Source organism: Diabrotica virgifera, chromosome 2 (genome assembly GCF_917563875.1).
Source record: "Diabrotica virgifera virgifera chromosome 2, PGI_DIABVI_V3a".
NCBI lineage: Eukaryota > Metazoa > Arthropoda > Insecta > Coleoptera > Chrysomelidae > Diabrotica > Diabrotica virgifera.
Window position 1 is genome coordinate 73354935 of NC_065444.1, and position 16386 is coordinate 73371320.

At 33.0% G+C, this 16386-nt stretch overlaps 1 protein-coding gene across 5 annotated transcripts in view; it reads left to right on the forward strand.

The window, feature by feature from the left end:
• LOC114336067 (enhancer of polycomb homolog 1) overlaps positions 1–16386 on the forward strand; it is a 122685-nt gene that overhangs the window by 63098 nt on the left and 43201 nt on the right. For all 5 annotated transcript variants that reach the window (XM_028286390.2, XM_028286391.2, XM_028286388.2 and 2 more), the window contains 4 exons: positions 2747–2988; positions 7757–7926; positions 11052–11277; positions 15775–15981. In XM_028286390.2, the coding sequence (XP_028142191.1) occupies positions 2747–2988; positions 7757–7926; positions 11052–11277; positions 15775–15981 (845 nt within the window). The remainder of the gene's footprint in view (positions 1–2746; positions 2989–7756; positions 7927–11051; positions 11278–15774; positions 15982–16386) is intronic.

Here is a 16386-nt window from a genome sequence, read left to right on the forward strand (position 1 = left end):
TGATATTTGCAGGATTGTTTGATAAAATATTTACAGTAAAATTAATAATATTGTCCGACGAATTTTTAAGGGTAATCCAGTTGTGGGACGCACCTACGTTTAGAAACGTCTATATTTACGAAACACTCCACTCCCGAAAATTTTCCGATTTAGAAAAGTTGTCCGAATCGACATGAATAACTGAATAAGAAAAGTCTCATGAGGAAGGTAATAAAATTTTAACTGTGGGCCCAAGACCCATTTAACAAAAAAAATTAATGTTTTGAGCATTTTACAGTAGTCACAGGCACGTAGCCGGGGGGCTTGAGGGGCTTCAGCCCCCCCCCCCGAAATTTTCAGAGAAAGGACAAAAAGGCTACATTTAAGTTTACATATGGGGCAGACCCGACATCAACCCATCAAATTAGCCCCCCCCCCAAAAAACCAAATCTTGGCTACGTGCCTGAGTAGTTCCCTTAAGATGAAGACAAATTTTGTCTGTAATCGCTCTAGTTGATTATTTTAAGATAGATAAAACAAAGATAGATAACAGTATTACTATCATTTTTAATACATTATATTTCTTGACAATCAAATAAATAATGATTAATTATTTATATGGGAAATAAGCCACAATTAAAATGAAAAAAATAATTTTATTAACGTTTCGACGCCCAAATCGGGTGCCGTTGTCAAAATACAAAATATTACTAAAATAAACTAAAGTGTTGTTGCTAAGCAAAAAAAATTCTTCTAATAATTTATTTAATCTCACTCATTTATATTGGCAATTCAGACATATATTATACATTTTAAAGTAGAAGACTTTAAAATGATATTGCCAATATTTTATGAGTTGCGTTCCTGGGACGACTTACTGAAAGATAGTTCATTCGATTACATGAAATTAACCCCAACTCAAGAATATCCGTCATAAAAAATTATAGCATGTGATATGTCTTTAAAAAAAGACAACCAAATGCAACGACAGTAAAATTCTCGCGTTAGAGACTTCATAGTAAATCACAAGGGAAAACCAGGAAAAACCCTGTGATACTATCCCGACATCGTAAGTATTTGGTCTTACATTAATTTACTCTCAAAAAATAATACCAAATTCTGACTTGTAACATGTTTAAATTATAAATATTATTAATAATACTAGATATATAAGTAATACTAAAATATAAAATATGTACTAGCTCGATATTATTGACTTACTAATCTTGGTATTTTCTTTCTATTGACTTCCTCTTTCAGTATGGGTAACCACATCCTACTGCATTCTACCGAGGAATTTGCGACACAATTGGTTTCATTTAGCATAATTAGAGCCGCTTCTTTGATTTTTCTCTTTTTACTATCTGATTCATTAAATCCTTATATGATAGAGCCAAAATTACTTGTTCTAACGAAAATTCCTTTTTAGCAGAAAAACAATTGTTAACATCTGTTTTATTAAAAAATGATTATCCTTTATCGTTTATAAATAAGGAATTGTCAAGATTGGATCGAATGGAACAGAACAACTTAGAACGGGATCCTACAACATTCACCAGAAATAATACGAGGAAAATATCAATACCATATATAAAAGGACTATCCGAGAAACTTAAAACAATAGGAAATAAATTCAACATTTCAACAACATTCAAAACAACAAACACATTGAGATCTATTCTATCTAAAACTAAACCTAACAATGATCAAGAAAGAACAAAAAATTGCATTTATAAAATACCTTGTGAATGCGAACAATTTTATTTAGGTGAGACATCAAGACCATTAGACGTTAGAATAAGTGAACATCAATCTTATATTAAAAATAGAGAATTTGAGAGATCTCAAATATGTCAACACGCATGGGATAATGAACATAGAGTTCAGTGGAGAGATTCAAGTATAGTCCTGAAAGAATCAGATAGTAAAAAGAGAAAAATCAAAGAAGCGGCTCTAATTATGCTAAATGAAACCAATTGTGTCGCAAATTCCTCGGTAGAATGCAGTAGGATATGGTTACCCATACTGAAAGAGGAAGTCAATAGAAAGAAAATACCAAGATTAGTAAGTCAATAATATCGAGCTAGTACATATTTTATATTTTAGTATTACTTATATATCTAGTATTATTAATAATATTTATAATTTAAACATGTTACAAGTCAGAATTTGGTATTATTTTTTGAGAGTAAATTAATGTAAGACCAAATACTTACGATGTCGGGATAGTATCACAGGGTTTTTCCTGGTTTTCCCTTGTGATTTACTATGAAGTCTCTAACGCGAGAATTTTACTGTCGTTGCATTTGGTTGTCTTTTTAAAGACATATCACATGCTATAATTTTTTATGACGGATATTCTTGAGTTGGGGTTAATTTCATGTAATCGAATGAACTATCTTTCAGTAAGTCGTCCCAGGAACGCAACTCATAAAATATTGGCAATATCATTTTAAAGTCTTCTACTTTAAAATGTATAATATATGTCTGAATTGCCAATATAAATGAGTGAGATTAAATAAATTATTAGAAGAATTTTTTTTGCTTAGCAACAACACTTTAGTTTATTTTAGTAATATTTTGTATTTTGACAACGGCACCCGATTTGGGCGTCGAAACGTTAATAAAATTATTTTTTTCATTTTAATTGTGGCTTATTTCCCATATAAATAATTAATCATAAAAATGCCACAAGGAAATAGCTTCAGAACAACATCAAATAAATAATGAAAAATATTTACGCCAGATGTATTTTTTTTCTTTGTAGCATTCACAATGGAACAGGATATTCCCGATTATGATATGGACTCGGATGACGAGAGGTGGCTTCAAGCTCAGACGCAAAAATTGGACCTAAGTCCAGTCAAGTTTGAAGAGATGATGGACAGGTTAGAAAAGAGCAGTGGTCAAACTGTTGTCACCTTAAACGAGGCCAAGGCGCTTCTCAAAGAAGACGACGATCTCATAATAGCAGTATTTGATTATTGGCTGAATAAACGCCTGAAAACAGTAAGTATTTTCTCTAATCTAGTCTTTTCTCTAATTATAATCTCTCTCTCTACTTCCTTCCCTACTCGTGGAGTATTGAGCACTTATGCGTTTCGTGACAAAAGTGTAATATTGCTGACTGGCCGGGTCAGCGCCCCAAGTAGTACCGAACGGGTTTATTAAGTCTTTTAAGGATGCTTTAAAACTGTAGAATAAAACTAAAATTAAAACCATTTGGTTTTTAAGTAAACCTTAAGGTTGCAATAAAACCGCTTTCAGCATAAAAGAGCCCACTCTGAAAGAGGTCAATAAAACCAAAAATAAAAACCTTAAAACTTTGTTTTCTTAAGCAACTGGTTTTAAAGCTGCTCTGAAGGTGCTTTTAAAACCATGTTAAAAGACACTTTAAGTGCAGGCAGTTTTTTACCATATTAAATGATTCTTTAAACCCATTTACTCCATATAGGCCAACACATTTTTTCATGTGTTATGATAGGTATATACGTATTTGTAACCATAAAATATTAAAAAGTAGGTACTTGGTTATTTCGGACTGTCAAGTTAGAAAAACACTTGCGCACTCAACTTTATTGATAATGTTAACAAAAATAGGTCTAAGTAACTCACGCGCCCTAAAGTTTCTGACTTTTGGCGATTAAAAATAAAAATAATAAAAAAATTTAAATCCGAAATTTATTAATTTGAAAGAAAACTAATTTTATCTACAATTTTAATGTTTTAATGTTAAAATAAATCGAATTTATGTCTTTAAGTCGCTTATTTATAATTTTTATGTAAGCTTTATATTGTAATCTATCACGGCTTTCAGCATCTCCAGAAAGCAATATGGCCGAAATCCAAATATAACTATTTGGTCTATCGACAGAGAATTGTTAAGATCAAATAGTTTTATTTTATACCTTTCCAAGAGCATATATCCTGCATAAAAGCAAGGTTGCCTTGGAATTAAAACCGTTTAGTTTTAATGCTGCTGTCAATAAGGCCATTCGGTTTTAATGTGAATCTAACCTAAAATTGAGGCATCGTAGTGCTGTGTGTGTTGTATTTTTCTTTTAAAATAACCAGTTCGTTTATATTTTAAGTACTTGCGACTTATTTCTTCCATACTAATTGTACTTCCACATTTTACAAGCCACTACACCATTGTTTCGCTCGAAAACAAATGGCCGATCATTTTGGACATGACAGAAGAGGGGATGAGTTTAGTTTTATTGTTTCTAACAATAAGAAGCATAGTTTAGCGTTTACGATAACCATATTGATTCAGTTAAGAGCGTTTGGTTTTAATATAGCCTACTAATTGCTTTTAAGAAAGCAACTTTAAAGAAAACTAAAAAATAGTTTTAAAGCATATGTTTTACTGACATAATAGTCTTGAGATCAAGTAGTTTTAATAATAGGTTTTATTAGTCATATGAGGAGAATCTTTAAAACTGCAATAAAACTAAAAGGTAATAAACTAGAATCTAATAAAACCAAACAGTCCGGAAGTTCTTCATAAAACTAATTAGTTTTAAAGTGAACTGAGAATAAACCATTTTAAAACTACAATAAGGCAAATTATCTATTAAGATTAATTAGTCTTATTTGATACTCTTATTAGATACTTTAAAACTAGTGACAAATGCTTAACAGTTTTAAAGTTCTGGTAGTATATCTACAAGGTAATTTTAAAACCATTATCTTCTTATTTACCTCAATAAAATCTTTATAAACCTTAAATAAAATTAAAATGTTTTTATTGTGCTACTTGGGGCATCTTCTTTATTGTTTATTCTCTGGATAAAGTGTACACTTCGCGTCATAAAAAACTGGTACAACTCTTATAACCGAAAATCGTGTTTTTCAAGTTGTGTAAGTTGATATTGTCACATGTGTCAATCTAATTTCTAGGGCAACGTTGCCAGTTCAACCAAAATATTATATCAAACTAGCTAAAAGCAGGGCTGTGCGACAAGTTTTTAGTATAGGTACTAAAACTAAAACAATATCGAGCATTCTCGATCAGTCAGTCAAATTTATTTAACATGCATCGTATAAAATTCTCCTATTAATTTTTTAATTTTCCATCATCTCAATTAAGCAGTCATACATTGATTCGTGTTTTATTATAATTTTTGAAAATATTTCAGTTCAAAAATAATGACAGATAACAAATCTAGACAGAACAAAAAGTATTATGTTTAATGTCAAATCGAGAGGTGTGATTGGTTTCTCGTAAAGCTAAGCACAAAACTGTATTGACTTGTTTAAATATTCTTCAAACATTTTGGACATTAACTCAGCCCTCTCGCTGGTTCTTAAATTTATTAGATACGGTTTTGTGTTTTTAATGATAAAATTAATATCTATCTAAAATCTTTATACCGTTTTGAACCTTATTTTTTTTATTTAGATTTAGTGCAATTCCGTTATCTGTGATGGCAACAACGAAGTGATTCACGAACCATTGTGTCCAGTCTGAACATAGGTTTACATTGGGGAAAAAAAGTGTACCAGTTTTTTATGACGGGAAGTGTACTAGTTCCATTGTCTTCTATTCCTTGCTCTATTTCTGACTTGACTACATCTTAGTCCAATTTTTTACCATTCTCGCGTTGTAGTTCTTTTCCAACTGTTGACTGGTATTCCTCCCTTCCTTTTCCTCTCTGGTTGGTATTCGAGTGCTTGTCTCGCTATGTTGCTTTAATCTTTCCTCAAAGTATGGCCTTTCCATTTCCATTTTCTTTCTTGATTGTAGTAGATACATTAGTTTCCTTTGTTCGTTCTCATAGTTTTGTATTAGTTATTCTGTTGAGCCAGTATATTTTCTGTTACGTAAAGTAGTATGATACCTATACTTTTGATGCAACTATTAAAAATTTTAATTTTTGTTTCCGATATTTCTTTTGCTTATCAAATTTTATTTAACGTGTTGAATGCATGTGGGGTTTTACTATTCTCGTCTGTTTATTCTTTTTAAATGAACCTCCCGCTCCCGTTCCTTTCCGTGGCTGATTCCAAATATTTTACCTACAAAAAACTATTTCATTATTGCATTCCATTAAAGGCTGTTTCATTGGTATTCAGGGGTGGGCAAATACTTTTAAGCGCGGGCCAAAATGAAATTTTCAAAATGTCTCCCGGGCCGGATTACTATTCGCGGTGTGCAAGTACTTGGAAGGGAAACGAGAAACGACCGTGCGCAAGTCGCGGAGAAATATTGCAACTATCTTAAATAATTGATATTGTCAATTGAAATTGTCAAATTGACGTATATTTCATACCTTCTGTCATTGAAGCAGAAAAATTATATATTGCTCCACAATATTGATATAATATGCAATTATTATATAAACGTAAATTTAATTAATTGTATTTTGCTTGCAGTACTGCATTTTAATAACTAATTTTATTTACTACATACAATTGTTTACGTTTTCATAACATAACCTGAATCTTATTTTTTCTTCTTATTATTTTTTTGGACTATGGCCTTGACAATTATCCAGTAACCAGGACTAATATAATTGGCCAATATAATTAAAAGTGCGAATAAAAGTACAGAGCGTAGAAATAGGTGTCGCTTTGCCGAACTTGCACGGTCCCAATACCGCTTACTTACTCTGTGCACACGCGAATGTTTTTGGTGTAGTTTTTTCTCTACTCAAGAAATTTTTTTGGCAAAAATACTATAAGTATCATTTTAAAATTTAAAGCATTTGGACAAAGAAATTTGACTGTTAATAATAGATAATAGTAAAAATAAATTGTCTTACTTGGGCGTACATGCAAACAATTGTTTGTGCCCAGTAAAATATGTCACGCCCAGTAATTTTTAAAGAAATATGGTCAATTATATTAAGCCATAACACGGATCCAGTAAAAGATTAAGATAAGCTGATAAAATACTAAGGATTCTGGATTACGGAAGATCTAAATCCGATATCAGAAATTCGATTAAGAATAGAGCAATCGAGAGCAGCCGTTTTGAAGATGAGTAATTTCTGAGTAACCAAAGACTCGACCTGCAAATCCGATATCGGATAGTAAAATTTTATATCCACTCTACTCTTCTTTATGCTGTCGAAGCTTGGACTGATAATGTTGACTTAATGAGAAAGCTTTTGAGATGTGGCTTTTTAGGAGAATTTTGAAAATACATACCATGGACATCATTTGAAATGATAAGTACGAGTTGTTGCAGCTGATTATGAAGGGGAAAATAGGTCCTGGCAGACGACAAAAATATCCTGGCTGAAGAACATTCGCGACTGGACCGGGTTAAAAACACACAAACGCTTTTACGAAAAGCAGAAGATATCGTTACGGCTGTTCGAAATTATATACTCTCTATTATTTATGTGAACACTACGCACACTGTTGATTTCAACAAAATCGCATAAAAGAGATTACAAAAATTGCTTGCGGGATTTTTAAACGGGCCGGATAAAGTAAGCAGAAGGGCCGCATCCGGCCCGCTTTGCCCACCCCTGATTGGTATGGTTGGCAAAATTTCGTCATTATTAATGTGTCCTAAAAGTTTGTCCTAAGTGGGTATCTTATTTTGAAAATAAACGCACTTTTCTTCAAATTATTTTTTTACAATTCCTACTTTTTTGCTATGGTTTTCTTCCTGTTGAAGTTTTTGGTGCTTATGTAATAGTTCCTTGCTTTCGTTTGCTTTTGGACTGGAATATTTTCTAGATAGCCTACATAGCTAATAATGTATAATATAATACACTATAATAATATATTGAAATAAAAACTAATGTTTCACTTTTTTTAGCAACATCCTTTGATTTTGACCGTAAAAACGGAAATAAGATCTGGTACTGCAGCTAACAACCCATATCTGGCATTTAGGCGACGAACAGAGAAGATGCAGACAAGGAAAAACCGCAAAAACGATGAAGCTTCCTATGAAAAGATGCTAAAACTGAGAAGGGATTTATACAGGTAAAGATATTCTACCTATTTAAATTTAATATGTTAAGCATCAAAGTTAAATTTCTGTGATCTTTTTTTACACTAAATAATTAACAGTAGCCTTGTTGATGATCGTAAAATTCTGAAAAGGTCTTTATCAAGTACTTTTTGTAAAGGCTAGTTCAGACAGGCGGAATCCGCGTGGATGCAAAGTGAAGGGTATAATCCGCGAGAATTGAAAGTTAATTTAGGATTAACTTCCAATTTCATTTACAAATCAAACAGGCACGGTTAGTTTGAGAAGTTCGAGAATTTTGCTTCATCACAGTAATAAAAGTTGAATAAAAAATATGTGGTTACTTGGTCCATAAGGCATGAGTAAGTATTGAAAGGCAGTATTGGGTATATCAATATTCAAGATGATTTGCTCATGCGTGATCAGTCAAATTCATTTGGATAAATTGCTTTGAAAGATCAATGAACAAATCTATCTTCTGATATGCTTATGAGAGCAATTATGTTGTCAGAAGAATATCAGATGTAATCATAAGTCCGATACGTGTGAGTGTCAATGGAGTAGCTAAATACTCTCTGTCGAAATAATAGATCCGTGCAGCTACCGCTCAGGTGCATGATGTACATGGTCTGGTATGAGTGTCTAGTACCACACCAATGTAAATATGATCACACTGTTAAATTTATTTATATTTATTTATACTGCACATTTACAGCAATGATGCCATTTATAAACACACAGTTGGTCAATACAAAGAAATAAGAACATACAATTTATACAATACAATAAAATATATATACACTTTAAAACAATAAATAAGGGTATCACAGTTTATGTAACATAGTAACTCTTTTTCATATTATATAGGTCAAGGTCTTCACTCACGATAAAATCGTTCATTGCCATTAAGCAGTTTGCCATGGGGGCAGTTTGCGTATTCTAGAGTTATTTTAAATAAACTGTGTCTACATCTAAGTCTTTGGTCTGGTACATTAAAATTTATAAATGAAAGAATCATATCTATGATTTGGTAAATTATATTAAATATGAAAATGATTTGGGCATTTCTACGTCTTTTGCTCAATAACAGTGTCAAAAAGCATTCTCTGCAAGTTATAGGAAACCTTAAAAGGATAAATCCCAAATTTCTTTAGTTATAAAGACCTTAAAAATTTCTTCTGAATCCTCTCTATCATATCACTGTGTGATATATGGTACAACAATATTCGAGTTTTGACCTCACATATGCATTAAAGGTGCGGAAACAATACAAAAAGATGCTAATTCCATGCTGTGGAAAATGTTCTGGTATTTTCTATTATGAGTTTGTCCACATCAACTCAGAATGACGAATATTTTTGGCTTGGTGGTCGCAATTGTTAAAAATCATATTAAACAGATTTTTTAATAATATTTTTGTCTTTTACAGTCTACACTTCTGACTAAGTCAGTCAGCCATCTTGTCTATTTAATTTTGTGGAAGACTAGATATGCGCAGAAACTTTCCAGATACTGCCAATCTCCACAGAAGTTACAGGAGAAACAGTTGTATTCGCAGGACTTTTCAGTGTTTTATGCCAAAGTGTATTTATGCACTTGTGCGGGAAGTATTGGAGGAACTGATGCATATGTTGAAACATATACCTGTGCAGATGATAATATTTCGCCTGGATATCCCACTTTTTTTGGCAAGGGAAACATTAAGAAATGTTGTGATACCATATTCATGTATAGATTCAGATGCCGTATATTGGAAAAATGGTATATTTCAAATTCATGATTTTGAAAAATGGAGTGAAAACCGAAACTTTGAAGCTCTTTAACTCAGAAACAATTGATTTCTGTCCCCACAAATTATCATTTCATTGTCTTTATAATTATTGTCAAAATCCCCAAAATTATCCCCGGACAAAAAATCTCCGGACAAAGAATCTCCACAAATAATCTCGGACAAATAATCCCCACAAATTTTTTTGGACAAAATATCCCCAAGAAATATTTGCTGCCGAATAGTTCTCTAAAAGATTTCCCGAAATTTTACCAAATTTAGAATTCCGATTCCATGCCGTAAACTTCAAATTTTACATGACAAAAAATGTGAGTTTTGTCAAAAATCTTTCATAGCTGCACAGGGAGAGGCCAGATGGGAGAAGGTATGTAGGATGGCGTAGAAAAAGGTGGACATATGCAGTCAGAGAAGATCTGGAAAAAATGGAAGTGAGACAATGGGAAATAGTGGCACAGGACCGACAAACATGGAAGGCAATAGTAAACGTGGCATAGACTCTCAAAGATGAGTTATAACGACATTGATGATGATGATGACTAAATATTTTTGACGTTAAATTTACAAAAAGGAACAGTTTTTTTTACATTACAATCAAGATTATCGTTTTCAAGGCCAGAGGAAAAGGAACAGGTTTTTTGCATTACGACCAAGAGTATCGTTTTCAAGACCAGCAGTTATCATCACGAATACGCAATGTTTTGAACATAGTGATTCAAAGCAGAGTGTGTAAAATATTTAAGTGAATAATTACAACATGATTCCCACGGCCTTAGCTCATTCCCCATATCTTCCACGATTTTTGAAAAAACTCACTCTTTTGTCATGTAAAATTTGAAGTTTTCGATATGGAATTGGAATTGGAAATTTGGTAATCGAAATTACAATTCATGTTTAATCTTAATTGCTATTCATTATTTTCGTAACGAAAAGCGGTTTCATGGCGATTGCTATCTATAACTCTCATACACTGAGGCTGAAAAACATTTGAGTCAATTGCATTTACGGGAAAACTTTTAGATAATTATTCGGCAGCAAATATTTCTTGTTGATATTTTGTCCGGGATTTTTTGTGGGGATATTTTGTCCAAAAAAATTTGTGGGGATTATTTGTCCGGGATTTTTTGTCCAGGGATAATTTGTGGGGATTATTTGTCCTAACTTCCTGATAACTTTGGATTAGAATGAACAAAACTACCTCTCTGCAAAATTTCAGTCAATTTAACTGAAACCACATTAACATAAAAAAAGTGCTGGTGTCCTTTATTGTTAATTCTTCATTCCTTTTGTTCTGAAGAAGATAGATAACTTAGTTTTAAAACATAGATTTTATAAACTCAATCATATTTTTAGGGCTGTGACACTGTTAGAACTTGTAAAGAGGCGAGAAAAAATCAAGCGAGAGTATGTACATCTTACGGTAGAGGTATTTGAGAAACGCTTCCAAGCCAAGGATTTCAGTGGTGCTGTAATGGCAGAAGCTTCGGCTATCAAATCATCCAGACCTGCATTTACACCAATATTTCACAATCACTATCCAAATCAAAGTTGGGCGAATAAGTCTATACTTAAAGATGAGGTAAGAGTATACCATTACACAGTAATATACCTATAATTAATGCATAATAATTGAGATAAGTCAGTTAAATATATATTTTGTAGAGGAATGTTATTTTGATTTTGCATTTCTAAAATGAAACAGGAAGATTAACATATTGGGAAGATTAACATAATGGGAAGATACATCTTCTTGAAATGAATTTCGACTCGATTCAAGTCCTCTGTTTAACCCAGGTATGACAATACCAAAAGGCACCGCTAGGAAAATATTCCAATTTGCGGTTCAGAGAACCCGTATGAAACGAGTCTGTGTACTCTAATACAGAGTATGGCATTAGTAAAATGAAAAAATCTACGGTTTCGTTTTGATTTAAATCTTGTCTCCCTCCATCCTCCGATAGTACTATTTCTAGGTCTACCTATTGTCAAGGAGGCTCTGAGGAAGACAGATTTACACCAACACGACCGTAGTTTCTCGATATAAATTTAAACTATTTATATCGCAGTATGGTTAGAACGCCCTCTAACGGGGAATAAGTGAAATGACTAACGGGGAATAAGTTAAATGAATTTCTACTCGATTCAAGTTCTCTGTTTAACCCAGGTATGACATTATCAAAAGGCACCGCTAGGAAAATATTCTAATTTGCGGTTCAGAGAACCCGTATGAAACAAGTCTGTACTCTAATACAGAGTATGGCATTAGTAAAATAAGAGAATCTACGGTTTAGAAATCTAAGAAATACATCTTCTTCTTGTTGTGCTTTCTCCTTTAGTGGAGGTTAGCGACTACACTGGCAAATCTGTCTCTGTCCAATGCGGCTCTAAACAAAGATGTTGAATCAAGGCCGGTCCAGTCTCTGATATTTCTAAGCCATGAAATCTGGCGCCTACCGGGACCCCGTTTTCCTTCAATCTAACCCTGGATGATCAGTTGCGTGAGGCGGTACTTTTCGTTTCTCATTATGTGTCCCAGGTAGCTAACTTTTCTGACGGATGATTTTTAGCAGCTCCCTATCTGTGCCTATATTCTCCTCAGAATTTTCCTTGGTGGTGTGGGTTGTCACAAGGTATTTTCAAGATTCTTCTATAAAGCCAGAGTTCAAAGACTTCTAGCTTATGCATCAGTGTTATGTTAAGTGTTCAGGCCTCCGTTCCATTCAAAAGTATTGACCACACATAGCAATGCAGAAAACGACACCTAAGGTTGATATTAATGCTACTGTTACAAAATAAGCTTTTCATTTTGATAAACCCTTGTCGGGCTACCTCTATTCTCGCTCTTACTTCTTGTTTATAAAGATATTAGACTCTATTATTCTAATCAATGCAATTTTGTACCCACCGGTTACACGCTTGTTATTCTTTTTACAATGTTTAATTTTGGTGCCCACGCTACACATCCTGTCTAGTATGGACGGATTTGGTTTATATCAGTAATTTTTTTCCACCGAAATTGTGCTCATATATGTTCTATAGAACAAATTTATATCTGCGCCTCCATGTTCGGATTTAATTAGAAGCCATGTCTTTGATGTACTAGAACTAGCAGGATTATGAACAGTCATAACCTGTTTTTTTTTCTGCTTTTAGTCGGAAAAAGTTTAACTGTTACTAAATGAGATTTTTTAACCAATAATCTTTCAAATACATTAATTGTACAATATTTGTAATTGTAACAATGAATCTTCATTTTATTATGTAATATATAATTGACTCCTGAAAGCCTACAGCGCCTGCTTGAGAAGATATCTGTTGAAGGAGATTATTGGGCCTAAAAATCAACACCGCAAAAACGAAGATATTATAGTGTAGGAAACAGAGGTTGAACCTCGTAAAATGGACACAAGTCCGGTTTTATTTTTTTTCTGGTATATCAAGGGGTGCTTATTATGAGACTAACATTTTCTTAAAAAATTTCGCCCCGGGTTTTTGCAAAAAAAATATTTGTGGTGTTTGCGAAACGTAGCCCTTCCTGTGCGTTTTACAAAAAATTGACTTAATACATACTAGTAAAATGAATAAGACTATATTTCCTACTATTTATTTTCCGACAGCATATGTCTACCACACACCGTTTAGCGGGGGTGGCGCCTCAAAGTTAACAAATTTTAAAAAAATATGTTCTAAAAAAAATATTTTTCCCTATCTGTACTGAAAATTAAGAATAAACCCTGCGGCAATTAATCACAAATAAGTGGCTGATTTTTTGGTATAGGTTTCATTTAAGGGCAATTGCACATTTTTTAATTACAGGGTGTTACATTTTAAAAAACCCCTTTTTATACCATCTGAACCGCCTATGCTAAAGTGAAAAAACTTTCAGCGATTATCCATGTACTGGTGTTATTTACAAATTTCTATAATGCACCCCCATTTTTTTCCGGAACCACTCCAAAAAAAAAGGAGAATTAATAACGAAACTGATTTTCTTGAAATCCTTCACACACCTTGCCCTTTATTAAAATGCTTCATATATCATTTTGTGCACGTTCTCATTACCAATGCATGGAAACTAACAGCGATTTCTTGATGCAACCCCTGTAGCCAAAAAAAAATAAATTAAGGGGGTGGGGTTGAAAAAAAACTTTTTTTGCTCTTTGGCCCATATGGACATATGCTCCATCAATAGGGTTTTTCATAAATATATATGATTATTGCAACATCCCTGCAGAAAAGTACCCCTATCCTTGAAAATAAACTGCAGAAACTAGTACCCCTATCCCTGGGAGAATCATTACCTATGCATTTTTTTAAACAAAACTTATACAGAATTAAAGACCACTATTTTCTCTACAAATAAGGTCCTATGTATATAAGCAACCGTTACGACACAGTGGCGCCGTAAACCTCAGAATTGCTTTGGCGGGCTCCAGTTTTTGTTTTTTTTTTTTTTTTCGTCACCTATTCATTTTATTGATAACGTACGTATGGAAAATAAAAGAACACACTGTCTGCTACACATTATGACCTATACATATTTTATTTTCTTTGCACCCTAAAGCCACAGTGGTGGCCCAAAATCAATTTTTGATTATCTTCTTTATTAATTCTTCTTTTTTTGGGGTGGTTCCGGGGAAAATATGGGGGTGTATTATACAAATTTGTAAATAACACCAGTACATGGATAATCGCTGAAAGTTTTTTTGCTCTAGCATAGGCGGTTCAGATGGTATAAAAAGGGGTTTTTTAAAATGTATCACCCTGTAATTAAAAAATTTGCAATTGCCGTTAAATGAAACCTATACCAAAAAATTAGCCACTTATTTGTGATTAATTGCTGCAGGGTTTCTTCTTAATTTTTATTACAGTTAGGGAAAAATATTTTTTTTAAAACATCTTTTCTAAAAATTTGTCAACTTTGGGGCGTCACTCCCGCTAAAAGGTGGGTGATAGGCATAATATGCTGTCGGGAAATAAATAGTAGGAAATATAGTCCTCTTCATTTTACTATTAAGTAATTTTTTTTAAAACGTACAGGAAGGGCTACATTTCGCAAAAATTACAAATTACCCCCTTTAAAGGGATGAAAAGGGGTGTTCCGGGGCGAAATTTTTTAAGAAAATGTTAGTCTCATAACAAGCACCCCTTGATATACCAGAAAAAAAAATTAAAACGGACTTGTGTCCATTTTGCGAGGTTCAACTCTGTTTCCTACACTATTAGTGGTAAACTGGAATCCGAACCAACCAGTATACATAAATGTATACAGTATAGAAATATACTGGATCAATGAAGATCTAAATTCTGACTTAAAGTTATCCAAGCCCGAATTGAAAGGGCCAGGACAAACTTTTTGAAAATGCAAAGCCTCTTATGCAATAGGTTACTCAATCTAAAAACAAGATACAATTTTGTGAAGTGCAACATATATTCCACATATGGAGTTGAAGTGTGGATGCTAAAAGTTGCCTGTCTGAACAGATGAAGCATTTGAAACCTGGGTATATATGTAGATGAATGCTACGAATACCTTGAATCCCATACCACCAACTTGGAAGCTCTCCACCGAATGAGCAAAAAATGTTAGCTCATTGATCTCATAAAAAACAGAAAACAGTATATTTCGAACATGTTATGAGAAACAACAGATACAATGAGATTCTTCTTCTTCTTTTGGCATCATAACCCTGGATGGTCTTTACCTGTCTGGCTATGTCCTTCCATTCAGATCTCTCTTGTGCCCTTCTTCCCCATTCTCTTATATTCATGGTAGATACAATGAGATCCGGCTCATAATCGAGGGTAAGATTGAGGGCACATGTGGACCAGGACAAAGACAGTGCTATTGGACAAATAGAGAAGAATTTTCCAAAAATTGTTGCAGATTTTGTTTGCTGCAAAATGGTTCGCCAAAACAGATTAGCTAGAAAATTTGTACACAGATGAAAAGAATAAGCAAATAAGGAATTGGGAATATTTCAAATTGTTAAATATTTTTAAAAGTTATTGCTGAAAATGATTGCATAAAATATTGCACAGAAAATATGTTTAAAAGTTAAATTATTATTTTTAGGTTATACCACGAAGAGAAAAACGACAGTACAAAAAACGCAAACACAAATCGCTGGGTAATCGATCTGGAGGTTATGGAGTTGATTCTTTGGGCGGTATGTCTTCTGATGATGAGGTGAATATGTCACAGTTATCTCCAGAACCAGAAGAGGCTGAAGATGAAAGTCAGTTTGCATTCAAAAGGAACAAGCTATGTTCTTATCATAGGGTAAGCTTTAATACACTATTTTTAAATCCATTATATTCAATGACAACTTAATAATTAAACTTATATACAGGGTGTAACAAAAATGCAGGTCATAAATTAAATCACATATTCTGGGACCAAAAATAGTTCGATTGAACTATAATTACCTTAGTACAAATGTGCACATAAAAAAGTTATAGCCCTTTGAAGTTACAAAATGAAAATCGTTTTTTTTAGAATATATCGAAAACTATTACATATTTTTTATTGAAAATGGACCTTTGGCATTCTTATTGCAGGAACATCTTAAATAAAAATTATAGTAAAATTTGTGCACCCCATAAAAAATTTATGGGGGTTTTGTTCTCTTAAACCCCCCCCCCTAACTTTTGTGTACGTTCCAATTAAGTTATTATTGTGGTACCA